Source organism: Nuphar pumila, chromosome 13 (assembly GCF_984573655.1).
Source record: "Nuphar pumila chromosome 13, dmNupPumi1.hap1.1, whole genome shotgun sequence".
Taxonomy (NCBI): Eukaryota; Viridiplantae; Streptophyta; class Magnoliopsida; order Nymphaeales; family Nymphaeaceae; genus Nuphar; species Nuphar pumila.
This window is the reverse complement of record NC_143261.1, coordinates 74,170,076-74,193,985: the sequence shown is the minus strand read 5'-3', so window position 1 is coordinate 74,193,985 and position 23,910 is coordinate 74,170,076. Positions and strand designations below refer to the sequence as shown.

The 23,910-nt window shown below is 41.4% G+C and overlaps 1 protein-coding gene across 1 annotated transcript in view; it reads left to right on the top strand.

Annotated features, from left to right (window-relative positions):
* LOC149818715 (N-terminal nucleophile aminohydrolases (Ntn hydrolases) superfamily protein) overlaps positions 1 to 23,910 on the top strand; it is a 52,979-nt gene that overhangs the window by 23,447 nt on the left and 5,622 nt on the right. The window contains exons 5-6 of the mRNA XM_089986280.1: positions 19,757 to 19,838; positions 20,006 to 20,135. Of these exons, the coding sequence (XP_089842406.1) occupies positions 19,757 to 19,838; positions 20,006 to 20,135 (212 nt within the window). The remainder of the gene's footprint in view (positions 1 to 19,756; positions 19,839 to 20,005; positions 20,136 to 23,910) is intronic.

The window sequence follows — 23,910 nt, the reverse complement described above, 5'->3', positions numbered from 1 at the left end:
AGAAAAAGAGGAGGCAGGGGGCGGCGCCCCTGCCTGCTGACCGAAAAAGAGTACTGGCCGAAAAAAGATAAGAAGGCAGGGTAGTTGCCTCTACCTACTGTTCGGAAAGGAGGAGGCAGGGGCATCACCTCTACCTACTGGCCGGAACAGAAGGGAAGGCAGGGGGCGTCGCCTCTTCCTTCTGGCCGAAAAAGGGGAGGAGGCAGGGGGCATCGCCACCCCCTCCACTCCCTCACGCCTATTGGCCAAAAAAAGTGAAGGCAAGGGGTGACGCCCTTGCCTTTCGGCCGAAAAAGAAGAGGCAGGAGCGTCACCTCTGCCTGCTGGCTAGAAAAGAAGGGAAGGTAGGGGCGGCACCCCTACCTTATGGCTGAAAAGGAAGGGAAGAAGCAGGGGGCGTCACCCCTCGCCAATTGGTCAGAAAACAAGAGGGGTGGCACCCTCCTGTCGGCTAAACCAGTGAGAGAGAGAGAGAGAAGAGGGTACCTAGGAGAGAAGGGGAGACGAAGGGGGATCCTGGTAGGAGTCAAGGAGAGAGACAACATCGAAGGAGGGAGAGGGAAAGGGGTGAGCGTCGAGGAGAGAGAAATGCAAGAGAGAGGGGGAAATCGAGGAGAGAGAGAGCGGGGGGGGGGGGGGGGCAGCACCGATCGAGTATGCCGACACCACTGGAGAGAGAACAAGAGGGTGGGGCTCGAGGTCGAGTGTTTCAGGTGCGCCGACGTGCACGCGCGCGCGCGCGCGCGCGCGAGAGAGAGAGAGAGAGAGAGAGAGAGAGAGAGAGAGAGAGAGAGAGAGAGAGAGAGAGAGAGAGAGAGGGTGGTCGACGAGGGTGGGGGTCGGGTCCCGCCGACGAGTCAAGGGAAGAAGACGAGGGGCGGAGAGGGGGTTTCCTATTTTTTGTAAAGGGAAACTCCCCTCCTGCGGGGATTTAAATAAGAACACGGGTAGGTGGGTTGGGGGGGGGGTGGAGCGGATCCAACCTGGATCCAAATTTTTTTTTTTTTTGAAAAACTGAGTCTTTACAGAACCTCTTGATGATCTCACTGCTTACAAACAGCTTATCGGAGCACTTTTCTATCTCTCCATTACTAGGCCAGATATCGTACACGTTGTACACACAGCTAGTCAATGTCAACATGCTCCCATCTCTGTTCACATGGGAGCAATCTTGCGTATTATTAGATACATAAAGTCCTCTCTTTCACGAGGACTCTTCTTATCTGCTTTGTCGTCTTTATATTTAATTGCCTATATTGATGCAGATTGGGGAGGTGATCCCAATAATAGACACTCAACAACTAGTTTTTGTATTTTTTTAGGTGAGTCGTTAATTTCGTAGAGATGCAAAAAATAGTAGAAGGTCTCTCTCTCCTCCGCTGAAGCTAAATATAGAGTCATGGCCACCACGACAATGAAAGTAGTTTGGCTCAGACGTCTGCTAGCTGACACGGGAGCTGAAGCAATACAAGCTTCAAGAATGTGCTGTGACAACAAGAGTGTGATCTATATTGCCAGCAACCAGACATTTTATGAACGCACCAAGCATATTGAGATGGATTGTCACTATGTAAGAAAGAAATATCTACATGGAACCCTTGATCTGCCTTATGTTATATCAGAATACCAATTAGCAGACTTCTTTACTAAACCTCTTGTTGCTCACATATTTCACTTTCTCTTAAACAAACTTTCGCTCATTGTACCGTAAGTTTGAGGGAGAGTGTTAAAATGTAAAATGTAACATATATAATATAATATAATATAATAATATTATTATGTATATATGTATTTTATTTTTTTATTTCTTATCTTTTATTTATTGTCTAGTTCATTTTGAACTAGACATTATATTCTAGTTAAGGCCCAACTAGGACTTGACTAGCAATATAGTCGTTGAACCTAGTCCAATGGGTATATTTAGAGCCGTTGGACTCTCAAGGAGAGCTCTAAAAAAGCTCTCCTTCATCTCTTTTATTTGTATAAATAGGGGTGATCCCCCACCACTTTGTATCAAATGCTTCTTAAGCATTTCTTGTGAAGAAATAAAGATCTATTTATTTTAGTGTGTTCTTTTATTTTTACCCTTTTATGGGTTATGCTTGAAGTGTCTCCAATAGACACTCTTTTGAAGATTTCTCGTGCTTTTGTGAAAGACCACCATTTCATTGCATCATTTTTAGTCAGTCATTGGCCCAAAAATGACAAGGCTAGTGCCACCTGACAAAGGTGGTACCGGGCCAGCTGACTGGAAAATAGCTGCACATCAAAAAAACTAAAAAGAAACATAAAACAAAAACATATTATTCAGCTAGCCACTGGCTAGGAAATGGCTGGGCTGGTACCGCCCTTGCCCGGAGGTACCAGTCCAGCCATTTTCCGGCCGATGGTTGGTCAAACATCCAAAAAACTAAAAATAAATAAATAAAAACAAATTGGACAGCTGGCTAGAAAATGGTCGCCTAGCACTGGTTGGTGTCAACCCGACCATTTTTCGGTCAATAGATGGCTGGAAAATGACCTAGAATGATAAAAACACCAAAAAAATATCTATCTGTTTTCCGGCCATTTTCTGGCCAGCAGATGGTCAAAAAATGGTGTGACATGAAAAAACACAAAAGAAAAAAAGATAATACCCTTACCATTTTCCAGCCATCTACCAACCAAAAAATAGTCAGACTGGCACTGGCTGACAATAGCTACACTGGCCACGCATGAAAAAGTGGCAAAAAAAGGTAAATATTCTTGGCCATTTTTCAATTGGTGGTTGGCCAGAAAATGGCTAGGTAAGGTGATGGGTAATAGAGACTGGGTAGTCAGAATGGATTATAAGGGTGGTCGGGGTGGTTTGTAGAGGGGTGAAAGGCCAGCCTGATAAATCAGTTTTTTCAAAGTGAAAGCCCTGGGTGGGGCTGTAAAACCCACGTAAAAAAACAAATTTATCGGACCCGGGTCGGGTCGGGACCCGACCCAAGCCCGCCCTTGTTAGGGTTTTAAAAACCCGACGCAGGGTGAGGGTTTTAAGACAAAACCCTCCCCTGTGCGTCGCGCCCTGCCCACGCTGCTCCACCCCCCTCGGTAGGATAGGGAAACCCTTTTAGGGTTTCCCCGAAGATCGCCCTCCCCCGAAGTCTTTAAGAGAAGGGCAGGAGGGGAGGGGAGGCACACCTCCCTTCTCTCCTCCTCCTCCTCTCCTCCCGACGCTGCTGCCTCTCTCCAATCGCCGCCACCGACGACTTCGCAAGGGAGCCGACATCGACGACGATGCCCCCCCTTCCAGGTACGCCCTCTATCTCCTCAGTCTTCTCCTCCTCCGCCTCTCCCATCTCTCGTTTCTTCGGCGGCCACTGACGACCAGAGCCGACGATCTCCCCATCGTCGTCCCTCTCTATCGTCTCCCCCTCTCTCTTGAGGTTGTCGGAGAGCCAGCAGGGGGCCAGTCACCCCTGCGGCACCCTCCTTTTTTTTCCCCTCTCCTTGAGGGCTTGCCGAGAGGCCGACAGACGACATACCGCTTATGTCGTGCCCTCCTATTTCCCTCTATGCCTACCTGAAGGGTGGCAGGGGATCGACACCCCCCTGTCGCACCTTCCCCCTTGTTTTGCCTCTATTCCGTTGAGCAGGGGCCCGACCCTTGCCATTATTCGTTTTGTCAAGCAGAGACCCAAGTCCCTGCCATTTGTTGTTTTCGTGAGGCAGGGGCCTAGGCCCCTGCTGTTTGTTGTTTTGGCAGGCAGGGGCCGAGACCCCTGTCGTTCGTTGATTTGGTCGGCAAGGGCCTCGGCCCCTGCCATTCACTGCTTTGTCTGGCGGGGGTTGAGGTCCCTGCCATCCGTTGTCCTGTCAGACAGGGGCCGAGGCCCCTGTCATTCGTTGTTTGGTCAGACAGGGGCCAATACCTCTGTCGCCCGGATCCGTCTTTCGATGTCTCGGCAGGGGCCGAGCCCCTGCCACCTTTACCTTCTCGTTTGCCCCTGCCCTTTGTGTCTTTCATCGGCAGACAGGGGCAAGGCCCCTGTCGCCTTTGGCTTGGTCAGCAGGGGTGATGCCCTGCCCCTCTCTGTCTCCCTCTTCTGCCTCCCTTCCTGAATTGGGTACCCTACAACCTAGTGTCGGGCTCGGCATGACAACCGAGCCCACCACTCCTCGTAGCCTCCTTGAAGATCAAGGATATGCTTGGCCTGAGGGTCGAGCCTGGCCTCCTACTTCCTGCCCCTTCTTTGGTCACTTTCATACTAACATTGGGTTTCCTGCAGATTCCACTCGTACCCCGCGACCCGAGCCCCCGCATCGCCTATACTCTCAAACGCTCGCAGCGACGCAACCTCATAACATTTTGATGTAGGGTAAAGTCGCACAAAGGGCAATAAATGAACCTATTTAAGTTGAAATAATTAAGATGCCCATGCTAGAGATGCTTAGAGTTATATTGCTTCTGCATTTCGCATTATCTTGTTTGTATGCTCATGGGTCGAGGTACAATTTCATTCTTCGATCATTATTTTGCGTAGTTGCTTATGAGTTTGAGGTGTGGTTTCGTACTTCTTGCAATACCTATGCCCTTGTTTGATTGCATACATTTTTGCCTGCACGTTTCCTTTGAGTGAGGTACGACTTCGTGTCTCATGTATTACTTATGACCTTATGTGTTTGCCTATCTAAGTGGTCAAGGTATGGTTTTGGTACCGCGTGTGTTACTTATGTGTTTTTCGCTCGATGTGCGGCATCAAAAGTCGAGAGTTGTTTGTCGTCATGTTATAACCTGCATATGCTCACACTCATGGTAAATATGTACTTACATAAATGTAGTCTTGTGCTTAACCTGATTTCAGTTGTTTTCAAAACACTAGAAGTTGCGCTGGTGCGCTATAGTTCTTTTAAAGAGGTTTTCCTTCTGCAAACCTAGTGCTCTTCAGATTGCACAACTTTTGCAAAGTTAAGTTTTAAGTCCTGTCGGATTGCGAAGTCACATTTGGGCCCTCCCAGGTCCACACACTTGGGAGAAATATTTTATAACCCCGATTTGAGTTGCGACCCAATTCGAATAACCCCGATCAGGGGCATGAGCCTATGAATGAGTGGGGTTCTGTTGAAGGACCCATTATTCATTTATCAATCTAGTGTCGCATGTCGATACTAAGATAAATTTTGGATGCAAGATTGATAGTGTTGTGCCTTGCGTGAATGACTTAATGTGGCATTATGACTTTTAAGGATGAATCGTGCCAAATGAGCACTCCTATATTCTTTTGATCGTTATGAAGTTGTGTGTTGGGTGTTCCTTTTGAGAAGCCTACGCACCCCCCTTTTTGGTGTAGCGTACTTTTAGTCATGCACGACGTGTTAAGTACTTTATTGATCGGACTAGAGATCCGAGACGACCTCGTATCATGAAATATGCAAAATATTGTTGAAATGAATTCAAGACTTATCTTGCCAAATTGTGTTGTGTTACTTCTTTTACAGATAATATATGTTGGGGTTTCTTTGGTGAAATCATATCCCTTTCATCGTAGTCGTACTTTTGACAAGTACGTCTGTACTTTTTGACAAGTACGTCTTCTTACATTGCGATGATTGGATGAGTAGGTTGTGGCAACCTTGATGAGTGCAAATAACAAAATGCTGAGATCACCTAAATAAGTGATGATTTCCGCCTTCACCGGCAAGATACTTTAGTTTGGTCGAAAGACCAGAGTATGTAGAATGGGTCTTTAGTTAATTAACCCTGATGTACTCATTTGAACCGCTGACTCCTGTCAGGAGAGAGGACAGGAAGGTACAAAAACTTCGATGGATAAGCCATTAATGGCAGTTACAAGCAAAAGACTCGGCTTCCTCAGTCATCGGAGTTAGGGGAAGGGGACTACCATAATTATCCTAGGTGGTAGCTCTCCATGTTTGGGATGCATCCATTGTTTATGCTGCTTTGGGGATTTCTCTCTTGGTCACTGACCGTCCCCTTAGGTGCGGACTCAGTCAGCTATCCGGGTTATCTTAAAATACATAGCATAATAAACCCCCGGATCAGTCTAGGTTGTTTCTAGAGTCATGCCTTGTGCGTACCCACTTGGCCAGTTAATATCGAAACATAATTTAAATCTGATCACACACTTTGTTGAGTTATGCACGTATGAAAGCTATAGCATGCAACAAGTTTCAATACTTAGGGAATTGTGTGTATGGTTGATGTAGCATCATATTTTGCTAGTTAAATTGCTTATGCAGTGTTTTGCTTATAATAATTAGCCTACTTGTGCCAGTGAAATGCTTGTAATAGTTTTAACATTTTGCTCATGGTAGTTGCTCCATGAATCTATTGAAATTAAATTGCTATATTGCCTGTCTATCCTGTATGTGCACCTACCAGTTTTTAGTGAAACTGACTCATTTTATGAGCAAGTGATGTATAAGTGATACACTCTGCGATGCCACGATGGCGCGATGAGATCAAGATAGAGCTCTTTCCCTGACGTTTCGCTCCTGAGGACATGTTGGTAGATTTGGTATGAAGTGTATTTCAGAAAAATTCTCTTTTAATTATACCTTGAGTTACTAAAACTGTTTTAATAAACTTCTTTATGGTTTCAACAAATATAACGAGTTGTAAAATCCCATGAACAAATTCTCAATTATTGAAATTCCATTTCTAAACCAGTTGATTTCAATAGTTGTGCAGGATTCGACAAAGGAAAGTTTACGCTGTAATGCGCTCAAGGTCCATTGACTTGTGGTTTTAAAACTATCATTTTCCGCTGAAGTAATATTTAAACTTTGATTATTGTATGATTTCATAGCTTTCTAAACTATTCTAAAAAGTTACAAGTCCTGGATTTTTTGGGCGTTACAGGAGCTGGTTTTTCATAAACCAAATTTTCTTCAAAATCTGGTTTATGAAAACTAAGTTGTGTTATCCAAACAAACACACAACCCAGTTTTGTGCCTCATAACCAGGTTTAAAACCTAATTTTTGGTGTCTTCTAAACGGAGCCTAAGAATGTGCCCATGCTTGAAAATTGTTTTCCAGTATATCAATCAATCAATCATTGCAGATTCACATGCATTGTCCATTGTTACCATAATACCTCCTCACAAACAGCTCAGTGGTTGCTGACCATGCTAGTGATATGGAGTCTCCATTATTATTTCATAAAGAAGTCCATGGTTTTTCTGCTCTCCATATCTTGGGACAGACTGAAAACATATCATGAGTTAAACTACATGAGATAATGAAAACTAGAAGTTACAGGAGAAAGGTACTCCTCTTCAGGACAGCATAGTTTGGAAGGTAAATGTGGATTTTCCCTTTTAATTGGAAACAATGCAGAACATTATGAATTAAATCCACTGGTTGGCAATTGTTATCCTTTCCAGCTATGTCACATAGGTGCGGGTGCGGCGATGCGGCACTTTAAAAAAACTTAGGTGCGGTGGTGCGGGAGGGTAGATATATATAATTTTTTAAATATTTTAATATATATAACTTAGGGGCTCGAGGTACCCCCTATTTTTTTTAATTGGGGGGGTGGGGGCGCTCGGGGTACCCCTTGGGAGAGGCTAGAGGTGCCCCCCTTATTTTTTTATTTTTTTAATGTGGGGGGATGCTCCCTTTCATAGTTTTTTTTTGGTCCAAAATGGACTTGGTCAGAGTTGACCAAGTCCATTTTGGACAGATATGACCCTGGGGTGCCGCACCTGCGTCGCATCACGTGGACGCGGGTGCAACACCCTATTGGGCAAATCCCTGTGACATAGGTTGCCGAAGGTACTGCTCTAGCCATTTTCTGGCCTGTGGCTGGCCGGAAAGTGGTGATTGATTTTTTTACCAAATTTTTTCTCTTTTTTTTTGGCTTTTTGAGTTTTTAAAACTTAAAACCTGCTTTTTCAGGTTTTGAGTCATCTAAAATCCAAACACCAACAAAACCTGGTTTTGGCAAACTGAGTTTGTCAAAAACAGGTTTTAAAGTAAAACCAAGTTTCTCAAAACCGTGGTTTTGTCTCCTGTCATCCAGATGGAGCCTTATGCTTTTGTTCACCTAAACTTTGACTTTAATAAGTGCAGTTATTGAAACAGTGCACTGATGATTTTAAGGTAACCTTTTCTTCCCATTTGGTTCTTTTGGCGGATGAAAGAAAAGAAGAAATTATGTGTCGTTATGCAAATGTTGGTGAAACTATAAGGGTTACATTGTAAAATCTCAACAGGAACTAACACTGCATACTGTGTTCCTCCCTATTTAATTACCAGCAATAACTGCACAAGTTATATGTTATGTCACACGGGTACGGGTACGGGTGCGGGTACGGGTACGAAGGGTATGACACAGCAAGTTCAAAAAATGTGGGTACCGGGACATGGCTATATTTATAATATATATGTGTGTATTTTAAATGTAAAAGAAAAAAGGGGTAAAATGAAATTGTTTAAAACATAAAAGGGTGTAAAAGAAAAGAAGGGGTAAAATAAAATTTCTTAAAACATAAAAGGGTTTTTCCTTTTATTATAAAAAAGAAGGGGTTCTTTGTAAACCCATTCCCATCGTCTCTCTCTCTCTCTCTCTCTATATATATATATATATATATATTCTCTCTCCTCGTGTGTATATGAAGAAGACAAAGAAGAAGAAAAAAGGAGGTAGGTACTCTCTCTCTCTTGTTTACCCTCCTCTCTCTCTTATTTCCCCTCACCCAGATCAATGCTCCAAAAAAAATGAGCTTAGGGGTAAACCAGAGGGGTGGGAAAACGAGAGAGGGGGTAAGGGGGAGACGAGAGAGAGAGGGCGTACCAAGTCGTGGGCGGAAGGGAGACAAGAGAGAGGGGTGTGGGGGGGGAAGGGGGTTATCGTGGTGAGGGGCTATGTAGTCAAAAGTACTAGGCGGTGCCTAGTCGGTAGACCCCTAACTAAAAAGACTAGTGTCGCTTCCTCAATTAAAACATAAAAAAGTACACAATATATCCATAAAAATATGTTTAATTCTTTTACTAATAAGGTGTTTTCATTACACATGCTTTTACAAAATATATTAATATACATAACCAGAATATACATATGTATAATTGTACATACACACACATATATATATATTTCAATTATTCATAACATATTTAGTATAATCATTCAAATATGCTTTCAACCTTTCACAAAAGTACACTATGAAGAAAGCAATAAAAGATGGAGGTATAAACAGTCTAGAACTTTCATAAGACAATGGAAAATGGATATATGAAAATCAAGTGATTACTAAAATTACACTATATCATGTTATTATTCATCCTGCGTGCTACCTAAACATTGTATTAATAGGACCTACCCCACATTTACCTATGCATGGCCTTTAGCCAGCACAGAATGGTGAATTAAGCACTTGTAATCAAGCTCACAAGAGAAAATAACTGAACTTTAGTTGCTTTGTGCTGCATACTTTTCTCTAAGTTCTCTGAAGCTGTATAAGCTGGTCAACTTGGTTCATTGGTTCAAAAACCTATAACCATATGACAAGATGTGACTGGATACTCTTTTCTCTATGCAACACATCTTGGCTTTCATTAATGACTAGATGGTAAATGTTTAATTGTTGCAAATGTAAGTCAATTGCAATTCCAATTTTGACTTTAAGGTTTTACCACATAACCTATGTCACACAAACAATCATATGGGGTGTTGTACCCTTGTCGACAGGTCGGGTCAGGTAAGTGCTGGGTTGGGTCCAACCCTGACCCGATCCAAAAAAAATGGTAGTGTTTGACCTGTAGTCAAAGGGGTGGGACCATTTCGGTCCCCCACACCTATGTAGTCAAAAGCCCCGACTAGGCACCAACTAGTCTGCCTAGTCGGTTGTGATCATCGCAAAATTTTTCCTCTCATAATATTCTCTCTCTTCCTTTCCAACCTCTTATTTTCCTCCCTTTTGAAGGGAGAAAAGATAAAAGAACGGAAAGAAAGAGAGAAGAGAAAAGAAAGAAGAGAAGAGAAGAGAAGAGGAACTCTTTTGCGGGTCTCACTTGACCTTAATTTTGAAAATATTTGAAATAACTCGCCTCCGTTTTAAAATATTTGCGGGAAAACTGGGAGACGGGATCCGCTCGTCGGTACGAGGTTCGACCGTTCCTGGCGCCTTTACCAGGGGTAATCAAACCAAGGGTCGAATTTTATGCCTTTTGCTTTGCAAAGAATTTATCTAAGTATTTATCCTAAGTCTAAAATGCACAATGAATCATGCTTGTGCAAATGCAAAGATGTATGCTCTTTTTGAAAAAAATGTTTTGAAGAAATCCCAAGTGAATCTGATAAAGTGAAGAAATGTTTTCTAACTTAGAACTTAAGATTAAAGTTCTAAGTTTTTAGAATAATCAGGAGCTTGGGAAAATAAATCTGGCATTTGGAAATTGATCTTGAAGTCTTGTAATGAAAAGAGAATGAAGGAAATTTTCAAAGTCATAAATGGACTTTGAATTTAAAAGTTTGAACTTTGGATGAATATCTGGAATGGAATTGAATTCCATTTTTGAAGTTTAGAAGGGAATATGGGAAATCTAAAGGAATTGAGAAATGAGATTTGTAAAAGTTGGATTTTCAAGATGAAATCCGAATCCAAGTTCTGGATAGAGTTTTGAGTTGATTTTTAGGATCTGAAATAGGGACTTGGTTTGAATGAAATGGAATTGGCTTTAAGAATTGGAATACGAGATGGTATTTGGATTTGAAATCTGAGATTGAAAATAAGGTTGGGCTCTGGATTCTAAGATGGAATTGGATCTGAAATCTGAGATCCAAAATAGAATTGGGTTCTGGATCCTAGAATGGATTTGGATCTGAAGTCTGAGATCCAATGTAGGATTGGATTCTAGATCCTAAGAATTGGATTTTGGATCTGAATCTGAGACCCAAAGTAGGGTTGGATTCTGGATCCTAAGAATTGGAATTTGAATCTGAATCCAATGATAGAATGAGGATCTGGATCCTAAATGAAATTCGGATCTGTGGTTGGAGATCCAAAGTGAAATAAGGGTTTGGACCCTAAATGGAATTTGGATCTGTGATGGGAGATCCAGAGTGAAATAAGGGTTTGGACCCTAAATGGAATTTGGATCTGTGATGGGAGATCCAAAGTGGAATGGAGTTTTATACTTGGAAATCTGGATCCAAGTTGGGATTTTTAGAGTTTAAACTTTGGATTTGGGCTTTTGAAAAGTCCAAATGGGACTTTTAAAGATGATATGGGTTTTTGAAGATCCAGATTTGAACTTGAGAAGATTTGGGTTTTTGAGATTCAAAATTAATCTCAACTTTGATTTAAAACTTTGAAGAAAAACTGGATTTTGAATCAGAAGATAAATTTAGAGACTTCAAAGTTAAATTGAACTTTGAAATTGAATTGAGTTTGGAAATTTGAAGTTGAATATGAAATGATTTTGAAATTTCAAAGTCAAATTGGACTTTGAAATTGAGATAGATTTGGAAAATAGAAAAGATATTCGAAGTCACTTGGGTTTTTGAAAGAATTTTGAAAAATATGATGCAATTCTACCCTATATGATGAATGAATTTGAATAAGTTTGAAATTGGATTTTGAAAAGCTATTTCATTCTTTAAATGAATTAAAATAAGATTGAAAATATAATACATCCTTGACTATGGTCATTGAATGTATTATATGATAATCTATATTTAAATTCAAAATGAAGAATAAAATACATTTTTAGTGCTTTTATAGAATTTAAAATGAAATCAACCCTCAATATACCCTGACTATAGCCATTGGTATATATTTTGAGTTAATCATAAGTTAAATTCTGATAAAAGAAAAGAATATTTTGAGAAAATATGATGAATTTTGAAAGTGGATCAAGTGTGGATCCAGTGTTATTTTGTAAAAGATAAAAATTCTAAGTTTTGTTTACACCCCGACTATGGCCGTTGATGTAAATCGTCAACTTAGAATTAACTTACCTCTTACGAAATGGTGCACGTGCCATTCGTGTTTCACTATTGTGGGAATTTTGAGAAATAAAGGAAAAATGCATGAGAACAAGCAATTTATAATGTTTACAATGCTCATCCATTCTACCTAAAGCAGTAAATGGAAATTTTCATTCAAATCTAGCTATTACAACATGTAAAACCAAATTTACAACCCCAAGTAATGATATCTTCCACATATTTCCTGAAAATAACCAGGTTAGTAATGAAAAGAGAGGAAAAATCACATATATCCTATGGAAATCAAATAGTGAAAAAATATGTATGATGAAAATGATGGAAAGGATATATATATATATACATATATATATACATGTATATTCACATGTATATAAGTACGTATATCTATGTATAGGTATATATACATACATATACATATGGGGGTGGGTGATGAGATTGCAGGGACATAACCACCAGGTGGCTGTAAATAAAATGGTGTCTATGACAGATTCCCTACAAGACAGCGACATCAAGGCAAACGCTGTGGTATCAACCGCTGTGGATACTGGGAAGTCCTAGCTGGCGGGAGGTGGACTATATGTAACAATGGGTGTTTGCTAACATACTAAGATAGCAAGGGATGTGAATAGCAGTAGTGGTGTGCTGCTGTGAATACAGGAGGTGTAGAGGATCGGCACTTCTATTGGTGCATAAGAAGTTATTATGCTTATTGACAGGGGAATCGAGTAATGATGAAATGGAGGCATATTATACTAGATGAATGTGCCTATATGGTGGGTTATTGCAGCAGTGAAAGGAGCCTTAGGTATTTGCGAAGATGGCCATGAATGACAGCTAATGAGACAATTGAATACAACCACCGTGAGAGGAGGAATGGTATATGACTGGTGACAGGACTAGAATTACATAGTGCCTTTTTGCAGGATATTCAGAGTATTATTCATACCAATATTCGGTCTGACAAAATATGCACTAAGGGAAGACCACTCTGAGATGGACAGCATCTATATGGCGAAGCTGGAGCAATTTTGACAGCCTGAGGTGCAGACACCAAAATGAAAGCATATGACTGAGATGGGAAATGTTATATGATGTGGGCTATGTGTAGTGGACTAATGTAAACAAAATTTTAGCAAAAATGGGATAATGATATACTGCAGAGAGTGCTGCAGAATGAGGTGTGGTGCCAATATTTCACAGAACAGCGTAAGTCTTTACTACTTAATCAAGACTACAAAGGTGGCCCTACTAAAGCTCCATGATTGTATGATTAGGACTCCACCATCCGATGCATTTCATAAACATAGAGACACTCACAACATAGCAAAAAAAATGTGGAATACCCGTGCAACATAAATCACAGCCAAACAATTTTATATCACCAGAAATCTCAAGATTGTTGATCGACATTCCAAAAGATATCCATTCATTATCGATCAATAGTGATTTTGGCTAAAAAAAAAAAGCCTCCAAAATCATGATCAAACCCTGTTTGAAATAATTGAGCTTGGTGTAACAATTAGGGTGAAGGAAACCACTAAGTCCAATTACAGTAGCAGCCAGTGATATTAGACTGATATGCGATCCACACAAAACAACCACTCATGTGGTGAAATTAACAAAAGACATTTCTGGAGCTGAAATACTAACCCTTTGAAAATAAGATGCCTTAACAGAATGTGCAAATCTTGAAGTTAAAATAGAAATCTCGCTGATTCAGGTGGTTGCTGAGGGCGAATGAAAGAGTCTTCTACCAGTCTACCTCAGAAGCACGTACAGGCATAGCGTGATCCCCTGATTTCTGTAGAGGTCGATTACAGACAAGAGCCTTCTCGTCTCTGAGCCCTTTTGAAGGAAGGTGTCACCCGATTGCCAATCAACTTTCTTTTTGCTATTGCTTATTTTAGCCAATACAAACTTCACGATGATGAATGGTAAAACGAATGAGTTGATGCTATGGCTATCATGCGATTCCAAATGATGAGATGCAGGGTGCGAACGGGAAATCTCTACTGGATAAATTATGGGAACAAAGGAAAACAAACAAAGGGCGGATGAGGCCAAGATTGCGGAGATGCAACAGAGAAAATAATGGAATCTAGCATATTCAACCCTTTCGTATGCCGATGATAGGCAGATGAAATCTAATGATATCTATATGAAGAGTGGGATCAAACCAAAGTGAGGTCAAATACGAAAGTGTCTACTGTTACATCAAGATGAAAAAGCGATGTTTAGAGAAGTAATAAACAGGAAGCAAAACAAAAAAAAAAAAACGGGGAACTGAAATGGTCTTGCGGTGTTGATAAGAAATTAGAGACACAAAAATTCATACATATAAAAAAAAATGTCATCCCACGAAGGATCGAATTGCTATCGCGACAATGCAAATCGGGGCTGCTATAGGCAGACCGATATTGCTATCTTTGCTTTAACAACTAAGAGGCAGAGAATCTAAAAGAGTTTCCGGGAGAAACGAGGGGAAGAGCAAATCTACAGAAGGAACAGAGGAGAAATGGCAATTTCTTACCGTGTAGAGGTTGGAGCTGACCTTCCTTCCTGATGGAATTTCGTAGTTGCGGCTGGAGATCTGACAGAGGTGTTTGAGAAGAACGGATGCTCGAAGGGGAAAACGATCGATCTTGGCTCTAGCTTCAATAGGGAGGGAGAGAGCGGCTCCTTGCAGAAATCCAGAGGGAGTCCTTTTTGACTTTGTTACGGAGCCTCCGATTGCTGAGGACAAGAAAGAGGGAAAAAAAAATACTAACGGATACTGTTTGCAACGGATGGAAGTCGATATGGGAGAGTGGCGATGTAGTCTCTTGCAGAGGAGATATTGTTCTTCAACAGTTCGCCAAAAAATGTCCAGGAAGGAAAGGAGGAAGTCAAAGCGATTTTCAAGTAAGTGAGGAAGTTGATGGATGATATCGAGAACAGGTGCAGGCGTAAAAAAATGGATGCCTAGAAGAAGTTTGGAGGTCCCTTCTTAAAGGAGAATGGGGAGTTCGGGAAGAAAAATTTGTTGAGGATTGAGGGTGGAAAACGACGATGGCTGTTTGAAGATGGACGATGGAGAGAGAAGAAGGAAGGAGTGCGGGAAGAGTTTGTTAAAATTTTTCCTTATTTCAAAAGGTGGTTCCCCTTTTAAGAATTTTCTAAAAAAATGGTTAAGAAAATGAGGTTTTCAGAAAATTGTTTCACAAGGCTTAAAAATCCTTTGTTTTTCTTGTAACTTTTCCCAATTTTTTGGTTTTTATGTTATTTTTCTATTTTTTTGTATTTTTGAAATAAAATCCTAAAGCTTTACGAGAAATCAAATATTTAAAACTAATTTTTTTTTGTGTTTTTGTAAAATATTTACAAAAGGGAATTTTCAGAGCTATTTTGAGAAAATTTCTTCAGAAAATAGATTTGTGTCCGAATTTTTGAGACATATTCGAGGTTTACAACCTCGAACTGAGAAATATAGGGCCGAGAATCCAACAGAGTGTCAGATGAGCCGCCCGGGCCTTTCAAAATCATTTTTGGTATTTTTGTGATCTTATTTTGGAAATCGGACAACGGGGCTCAGATTCGGATTGAAAACACTGAGTTCAGACCCGGAGTTAAATTTGAATATATCAATGTGGAATTTAATCTAGAAATATAAAGAAGGACTGAAATTTAGCTTTGAAATCACTTTGATCTTTTCAGAAAATAGAGTCAGGGGCAAAAGGGTCATTTTTACAACACTTAAAAATTTTTTTTTTTTTGGGTGTTCACATCGGTCAGGTATACGTAAAATGCCTAGGCTTTGCAATTCCTAGGTGGGTACCTTAAAAGGTACCAATTGTAAGAACCACAAATTTTACACTAAAACTTAAGAATTATGTGGATTTGGGCCTAGGATCCGTTATTGGATCCAAAAGAAAATTTCTGATATTAGAGTATTTTAGTAATATTATATAAATAAATATTTAAGAAATTAGATATTTCAAATCCACGGTTCGGACCCAAGTGGATCCAACCCTTGGGTCCACTGCTGTTTAAGCGACCCGGACCCAAATCAAATTTGGGTCCAGCATTTCGGGTCGTGGTTCGGACCCGGACCCGACCCACCCCCTGTTAAATTAAAAGAGGGGTTAATAAGGGGGGGCAACCCGATATGGGTTGCCCGATAAAAAGTTTTGAGAGGGGAAACCCTTTCCCCTGAGTTATCGGGTGTTAGGGTTCAGCCGAACCCTAACACATAAGGAGATGGGAGTTGGGGGAGCACACCGCAGCCGCCGGGAGGAGGAGGAACTCCTTCCTTTTCGGGAGGCCACCCACCTACAATAGGGGACCCCGAACCTCTCTTTCTCTCTCTCACTCTCTTCTATCTCTCTAAACTTCGAATCAACCTCCAATCCCAGGCCGCAGCTCGAGGCCTTGCCGTGAAGAGCCGACCTCGCCGGTGGTGGTGCTGTCCAGGCCGACCGACCCTCTCGTGGATGCCGCAACAACCTCGCCGGATAATGGTAGGTTACTGTTTTTTTTCTGTAGGTAACTCGCGTGTTGGGGGTGTGAGTGAGTGGGAAGGGGGAATCGAAAATCCCCAAATCACGAGGGGTGTTGTGACAGTTGGGGATTTCGGTAAATCCCACGCCGGAAAACCCCCAAACCCTAACCCTAAAGTCTCAAATCCACATCGATTTGGGTGGGGTTAAACTCTTGGTTGTATACTGTAATATATTTTATGAGTTTTAGTTATATGAGTTGCCATTATAATGCACAAGTTGTTAAAACGTGAAATGGTTCCTAAATAATAGAAATTCTTTTATAATATAAATTTACTTATAGTAGGTTAGCCGATCCCTTCAGTCTGGTTCATTTAAGATTACATAACAATGGTTATCAAATTCCTGTGAAGCATAACTGAATCTGTGTAAATGGGTAAGGTCTAACCTGTTATCAGATTTCCTTTTCGGTCATTTTCTCTATTAATATGCTGTTATTAATTGCTATTAAGACTGAATACCTATGTTTTAACTACCTGTAACCAGACTTTATTCATTTTTATCAGAATTGAATTCCTCTGATTACATGTGTACAGTGATGACATTTGTGCATCATTAAAGTAGGTATACTTTAGGAATTTCCTAGTAATCATACATATAGTAAGGGTTTGAACTTTTAGGGTGTTCGATAGAAAATGGATTTGGGTTTTTCCTGAATAAATGGTATTAGGAACTGTGATAAAATCACTGTGGGATGATTCATGTTTCATTCTTGTATATGCATGATTCATGATTATATTGATCGGAATTGGTGACATGTTTAAACAGTAAATTGTGAGTTTGCATGATTGACATATTAAAATAGTAAATCAGAAATATGTGTTTTGTTAAAATAACAAATCTCTAAGTGTATGACAGTATAGAGATGTTATGCTATTTGATGGTTGTAATACTAGAGCAATACGTTAATTTGGGGTTTTCTATTAAGTCTGTAGTTTTCTATTAGTTTGTTAGATGTGATCAGATCTGAGTACTTGAACCATGTATAAGAGTGTATAATTGTATGCATGAGGTTGGGTGAAATTCTATATGTTACAGTCTCATAAGTTTCTTTCTCATAGTTAAAGTATGCTGGATGTGATTTGTTTAAGTGGAATTCATTGTTTTCTCAGAATAAATTGGATTAAATCATGTGCTTCTTAGTGATGTTCGAGATACTTTATTTGGTATGTCTTGTTCGGTCGATGTTGCAATATGTTGTTAATATTGTCATTTGATATGCTATAACCAATAAAAGATAGTTTCACTTAGTAGGGTATTACATTGGAAAACTTTGCCTAACGGACAAAATGGGTTGAATACCCGATACAGGTATTGGAACTATTAGCTTGTAGGCTATGACAATTAAACTGATGAAAAAAACTTATTATAAATGATTGAATGTCTAACTGGTTTAAAGACACCGGGCATTGTGCTTGGCTGGTTTAAAGGCACCGGAGCACCTAGGGTGGGTTATGAAATCAATATGGCAAATAAATGGGGACTGTCCTATTTCACCTTAGTAAAATGACTAAGGTTAGGAGTTCTACTGCTGTGGTAGTGGGGGGGGGGGGAAGTTGGGGAAAATACCCCGTACTTCGGAAAATAAATTAAATGAAAAGATTAACCCACTCAGTTCTTGGGCTTACCTTGGAGAGGGTAGGTGGTACAAAACTCTGGGGACACGTGTTTTGGTTTCGAGCGTAAAGCGACTCGTTGGTCCCAGTCCTCAGAGTTGGGGGGACCCAGACTACCAATTTTGTCCTAGGTGGTAGTTCTTTGTTCTTTTGCAGAAGTTAGGGATGCATCCTGTTTTGGTTTTGGCCTTTGGGAGTTTCTCTCGGTCACTGGCCGCTCCCTTGGGATTTCAGTCTCAGTTAGAATGCTCGGGTTAATAAAATACCCTTGAATAATATACCCCCGAACGTTTTCTTCTGAGATGGTTGCCTTGGCCCGCGTGTACCCGTGGGAGAAGAAAAGATAAATATCAATTAGAACAGTTAGGTAACACTGTGTTGAAGTCATTAAAGAGACATTTGCATACTCTTCCATCATGCTTTATATTTGGTGCTTATGATGGAAACGACATCCTAAACCGTGCATATATTAGTTAATTGAATTCATATTATGGATGTTATATAGATGTTATTCATGTTAGTGTAAGTTCTGCTTTAATTGCTTAATACCTTGCTTAATTGTTGTAGTTGCATAAAATGCTTTTTGTGATTAAGTATAACTGTTACATAATCTACCTTTTTATTTAGATGTATGTCTGTTATTGCTGTTGCATCGACTTCCTTATGTGTTTATATATAGACGGAAAATCACACACGACACCCACATCACACACCTGACACATGATCTACTTGCAAGAATAATTACAGTTTCCTACTTAGACGTGGTAGTCTAATTCCTATAATTTTTATCATTTTCAGGCACAGAGTAGTCCATGAGTGAAGCAGGATGAGGCGCTGACCAGGACTGGATCTATTTGTTCCCTGACGGTCCTACTTTCTTTAGGATTGGAAAGTTTTATTTTGAGACTTATGATGTGAAAACTCTGATTCTATTATTTTTGAAATAAGAATAAATGGTGTGGTTTGCTTTTACTTTCCTGTATCATTCTGAAATGCTTAACCCTGTAATCATTTGTTGTTTCCGCTTTTAAAAAAAAAAAAATCCTCAAAAATCTGGGTTAAAATTTCGGGGCGTTACACCAATTTTGCCGACTAGGCACTGACTAAGGTGCCTAGTCAGCGACTAAGCTGGATCTGCCTAGGCACGAGGGCAGTTTAGCCATTTATTATTCTTATATATATTATTATTATTATTTTGTATATATATATATATATGTGTGTGTGTGTGTGTGTGTGTGTGATTTTGTGAAATTATGAAAACATGCTTAGTTATTATATTTTTATATATATGTGTGTGTGTGCTACTTTGCTTTTTGGGATTTTTTCTGTGAAACATTGAACACATGCACAGATAATTTTAATAGATTATGTTTTTTTATATATGTGTGTTTCTGATGGATTTTTCTATAAAATCCTGAAAGTATTTTTAGTATTATGAATTATGTAATATGTTATTTATATATGTATGTGTTTCCAAGTATTGGTTATTATTGTCTTATAAACCTAAAAACAGCGGGGGAAAAAAAGAGAAAAGGTCTCAAGTACTGATCTTTGTATTGATTTATCTCTTTGTCTCATTCTTTAGTTCCTTAAAAGTCCGAAAATCAAGTGGTTGATGTGTTTTTTGAATTGTTGTGCTCACTGTCTGCTGCTATACTTTTAGGTTTTTGGTTGGTGATGGTGCTCGTGAATGGGCAAAGTCTAAGGGTATCATTTCACTAGAATCGGTTAAAGAGATTGATACGGTATATCTCTCACATAACCAACATTCTCTCAAAAGTTTGACCGGTATATGGGTTTTACTTTTACATGTCATGATTTACGGACTCTCTGTTTTGTTGTCAAATCCTGGATCTCTTTTTCCATTTTGTTTGTACCTAATTACATTTATATTTTTCCTATTTGACTAAAGTGGCTTGTCACTGAGAAGGCAAAAGGACAGTGGTTTAAATACAAAGCCATGCTTGCTGATGCCAAAGGAATCAGGGGAGCTTCTGCAGGAAGACTGTCAGTCTCAGATGTTCAGTTGCCTATTACTTCAGGTATTCTACCACATCTTACTTTTGAGCTTATGCTACCATGAATTGTCATCAGTTGTCTTATTATGGTATATTTCTGTTTGAGTTTGGGTATATGTTATGTTGAGAATTTTGGCACTTGGAAGTTGTTTTTTTGAACTTTTATTGTAAGTACACCTAGTTTTAATGCCAAATTAGATACTTATTGATGTCAAGTTTATATATCATTACAGATATTGCAATTAATGCTAGAGAAGTGCCTTACTGTATTATACCTTGACCATGCAGTGGCATCACCAGTTATCCATAGTTGAATAACATTGTTTAATTGCTCTGTGTTCAGGCTGCTCTTGTAAAATCCCTTTTAAAAAAAAAAAAACTGTTTGGACCCGGGCCGGGTCGGGTCCGGACCCGACCCGGGCCCCTTATTTTAGGGTTTTGCGTAACCCGACGCAGGGTCCCGAGCGCCGCACTCCCCCCCCCCTTCTCCCCGTTCGTTCTGGGCTGGATAAGGAAACCCATCGAGGGTTTCCCCTTTCGGGTGCCCCCCTGCGGCTTTAAGAGAAAGGATGGAGGGCGAGGGGGGGGATCACGCCTCCCTCTTCTCTTCTCCTCCCTCTCGCAGCCCTCGCCCCCCTTCCACGCCGGTATCCTCCCTGCTGCGCACGTCGCCGACGCCGGCCACCGCTCCCAGGTATGCCATCCTCCCTCTTCTCTTCTCCTCCCTCTTCTTTTCCTCACCCCCCCCTCGCCGTCACCTCGCCGGGAGGCCGGCAGGCAGCGTACAGCCCTGCCGTGCCCTCCTGCCTCTCCGGTATTCACCAAAGGGCCGACAGGTGGCCTGCAAGGCTCCTGTCGTCCCTTCTTCCCTCTGGGGGTGCGCCGGAGTGCCGGCAGGGGACCAATGGCCCCTGCGACACTCCCTCTCCTCGGTGGGTGATAGGGAACCGACGGGAGGTCGGGTGCCCTCCCTGTCACCCCCGTCCCAAGCCCTCACTCTCTCTGGCAGGGGTTAGTCCCCCTGCCACCCCCCCGATCATCGGTAGGCAGGGGCAGTGCCCCTGCCGCTTCATGATTCCTGGCAGGCAGGGGCTAGCCCCGCTGCCTCTAAAGTTTTGGCGCGCAGGGGTAGTGCCCCTGCCGCCTTCCTGTTTCGGCTGGCAGGGGCAATGCCCCTGTCACCCTTTGTACTGATCGGTTGGCAGGGGCAATGCCCCTGTCACTCTTTGTCTTGCTCGGCTGACAGGGGCAATGCCTCTGTCGCCCTTAGTTTTGCTAGGCTGGCAGGGGCTCGTCCTCTGCCGCCTCTTGGCTTCTGGGAGGGCAGGGGATACTCCCCTGCTGTCCCTTGATTCTCGGCACGCAGGGGCTTGTTCCCCTGTCACCCCCCTCGTCTCGAGCTTTCTCCCTCACTCTGTCGGCAGGGGCTAGCCCTGCCATCTTTTGGCTGTCGGCAGGGGCTCAACCCCTGCCGCTTCTGGGTTGTCGGCAGGGGCTGCCCCCCTGCCGCATCGATGCTACCGGCAAGGGGCTGGTTCCCTGCTGTCTCGTGCTGGCCTCACTGTCGCCTCGCTGTTTTCGACAGGGGCTCTGTCCCAGTCGCCCCACTGTTGTCGGCAGGCAGGGGTTCGCCCCCTGTCGCTTTCCTGATTTCAGCCAGTAGGGGCACACCCCTATTGTCTCTCTTTTTTTCCTGTAGGCAGGATTGTTTCTTTTACTTTCCGCATGATAATTAACGTAGCACTGTTGCAGACCTCGCATCGGACCCTCGCTCTGGCTCCGCGGCCCGAGCCTCGTATCATCTACACGCGTAGACGCACGCAGCTGCAAGACATCCCGAGGTAGGGGAAAGTCGCATGAATAGTATGTATGAACTAAATAAAATAAGACTTCTGAGATAGAATAATTATTTTTGCATATTTGCGTATCTGAAGAAGTATGTGTTGATCCATGTTTTACTCTTTGTGATTCTTTTGAAATTGCATAATGTAAATTCTTTGGGTAGACTCATTCTAGAAAGAATCAAGTAGTTTACTTGGCATGCCTGTTTACGTGTACATTTACTTAACTCATAATTGTCTATTATGCATGCTTATTCCTTTGAAACTGCATACTTAAGATAGATTTTGTGAAGAGACTCAAAACCACTGCAATTGCCATTATAACCAAACCTTAAAGGCAGGTACGGTATGAATTTTATGTAAGATCATGGAGGGTATTGAAGGGTGAAATCTATAATTTACTGATTTTGATATGGTAATATCGGCCTCCACAGGCCAATTGCTCAGAAAAGCAAAACATGTCATATAGGAACCAAAAGAAATCATAAACCATTATGTTGCCCTCTCATCGTAGTTGTACCTCTAGGAAGGTACGATCGTACTTTTGGACAAGTACGTCCCAAGTGGGTTACGATGGTGGGATGATGAGGTTGTGGCAACCTCGATGAATGCTATTAGCAAAATGCTGAGATCACATAAAATGATGACCATTTCGCCTTCACAGGCAAGATGCTCGAGTGGGTCTAATGGACCAGAGCATGTAGGATGGGACGGCGGTTAAGAAACCCCCCGTCATACCCATCCGATCTTCACGGTTCATCAAGGGAGAGGATGGATGGTACAAAGACTCCGATGGACAGGTTGTTAACAACCACCCCACGAGCAAAAGACTCGGTTTTCCCCAGTCATCGGAGTTAGGGGAATTGGGATTACCATAAATTATCTTAGGTGGTAACTCCCAGGCACTTCTGCAGAAGTTGGATGCATCCATGGGCCACGAATGCCTTTGGGGATTTACTCTCTTGGTCACTGACCGTCCCCTTAGGAGCGGACTCAGTCAACCATCCGGGTTAATGAAAACACCTGACATAATAAACCCCCGGATTGGTCTCGGCTGTTTCTACGTTTCGCGTCTGTGCGTACCCACAGGCCAGTTAATATCAGAACTTAAATAATATATTCATGAATAGATATGGATGACTGAGACTTACACTGCTTCTCTTTGCACTTATTACATTTGCTAGAATAGACTACAACTGCTTTAATTGCTTAAATATCATAATTGCTTATCTCATGAATGTCCTGTTTTATTTTCATTCTACTTATCTATTCGTGCACCTACTAGTTTGTTATGAAACTGACCCATTTCATGGGCAGGAGAGGAGTAGGACTTCACTGGCGGCCGATGGCGTGGTGCAACGTGGATCAAGATTCATTTTCTTTCTGCTGGCGGCTTGGCTCTGGGACTTTTTGGAGTTTTTCTTAGATTTATTGAACTTTGGAATAAAAGACCCATTTTGTAATAAACTGCAGATTTTAATCGATTGCCTTATTTCTTAAATTCCTTTAAGATGTTGTACATGTGAATAATGGTTTTTCAGCTAACGTACCCAGGATTGTTGACTTGTGTCCCTTTCTAAATGTCTTCCGCTGTTGTTTTTAAATATTAAACTTTAAATCTTTGAAAGGTTTTTCGAAATCACAAGTCGAAATTTTGGGGCGTTACAGCTCTCTCTAATGCTGATTGTATGGATGCTTTTGACAAGAAATTGAAATGTTAGGTTCCAATTATTTGAGTCTCTGATGTTTATGGAACTAAGTATTTTTATGTTCTTTTATCACTAGAAAATATCATTAGTATACAATGTATCATCGTTTCAGGAAAATTCAAGGGCACTCATACCCTGGCTACACTTCTGGGATTGGAATTGGATAGAAAAGAAATGTGATGGTCCCTGATATGGTTTTGTTCATCTTGATGTTAAACTGTGGTCATCTCTGTATCAATCATAGTTCCA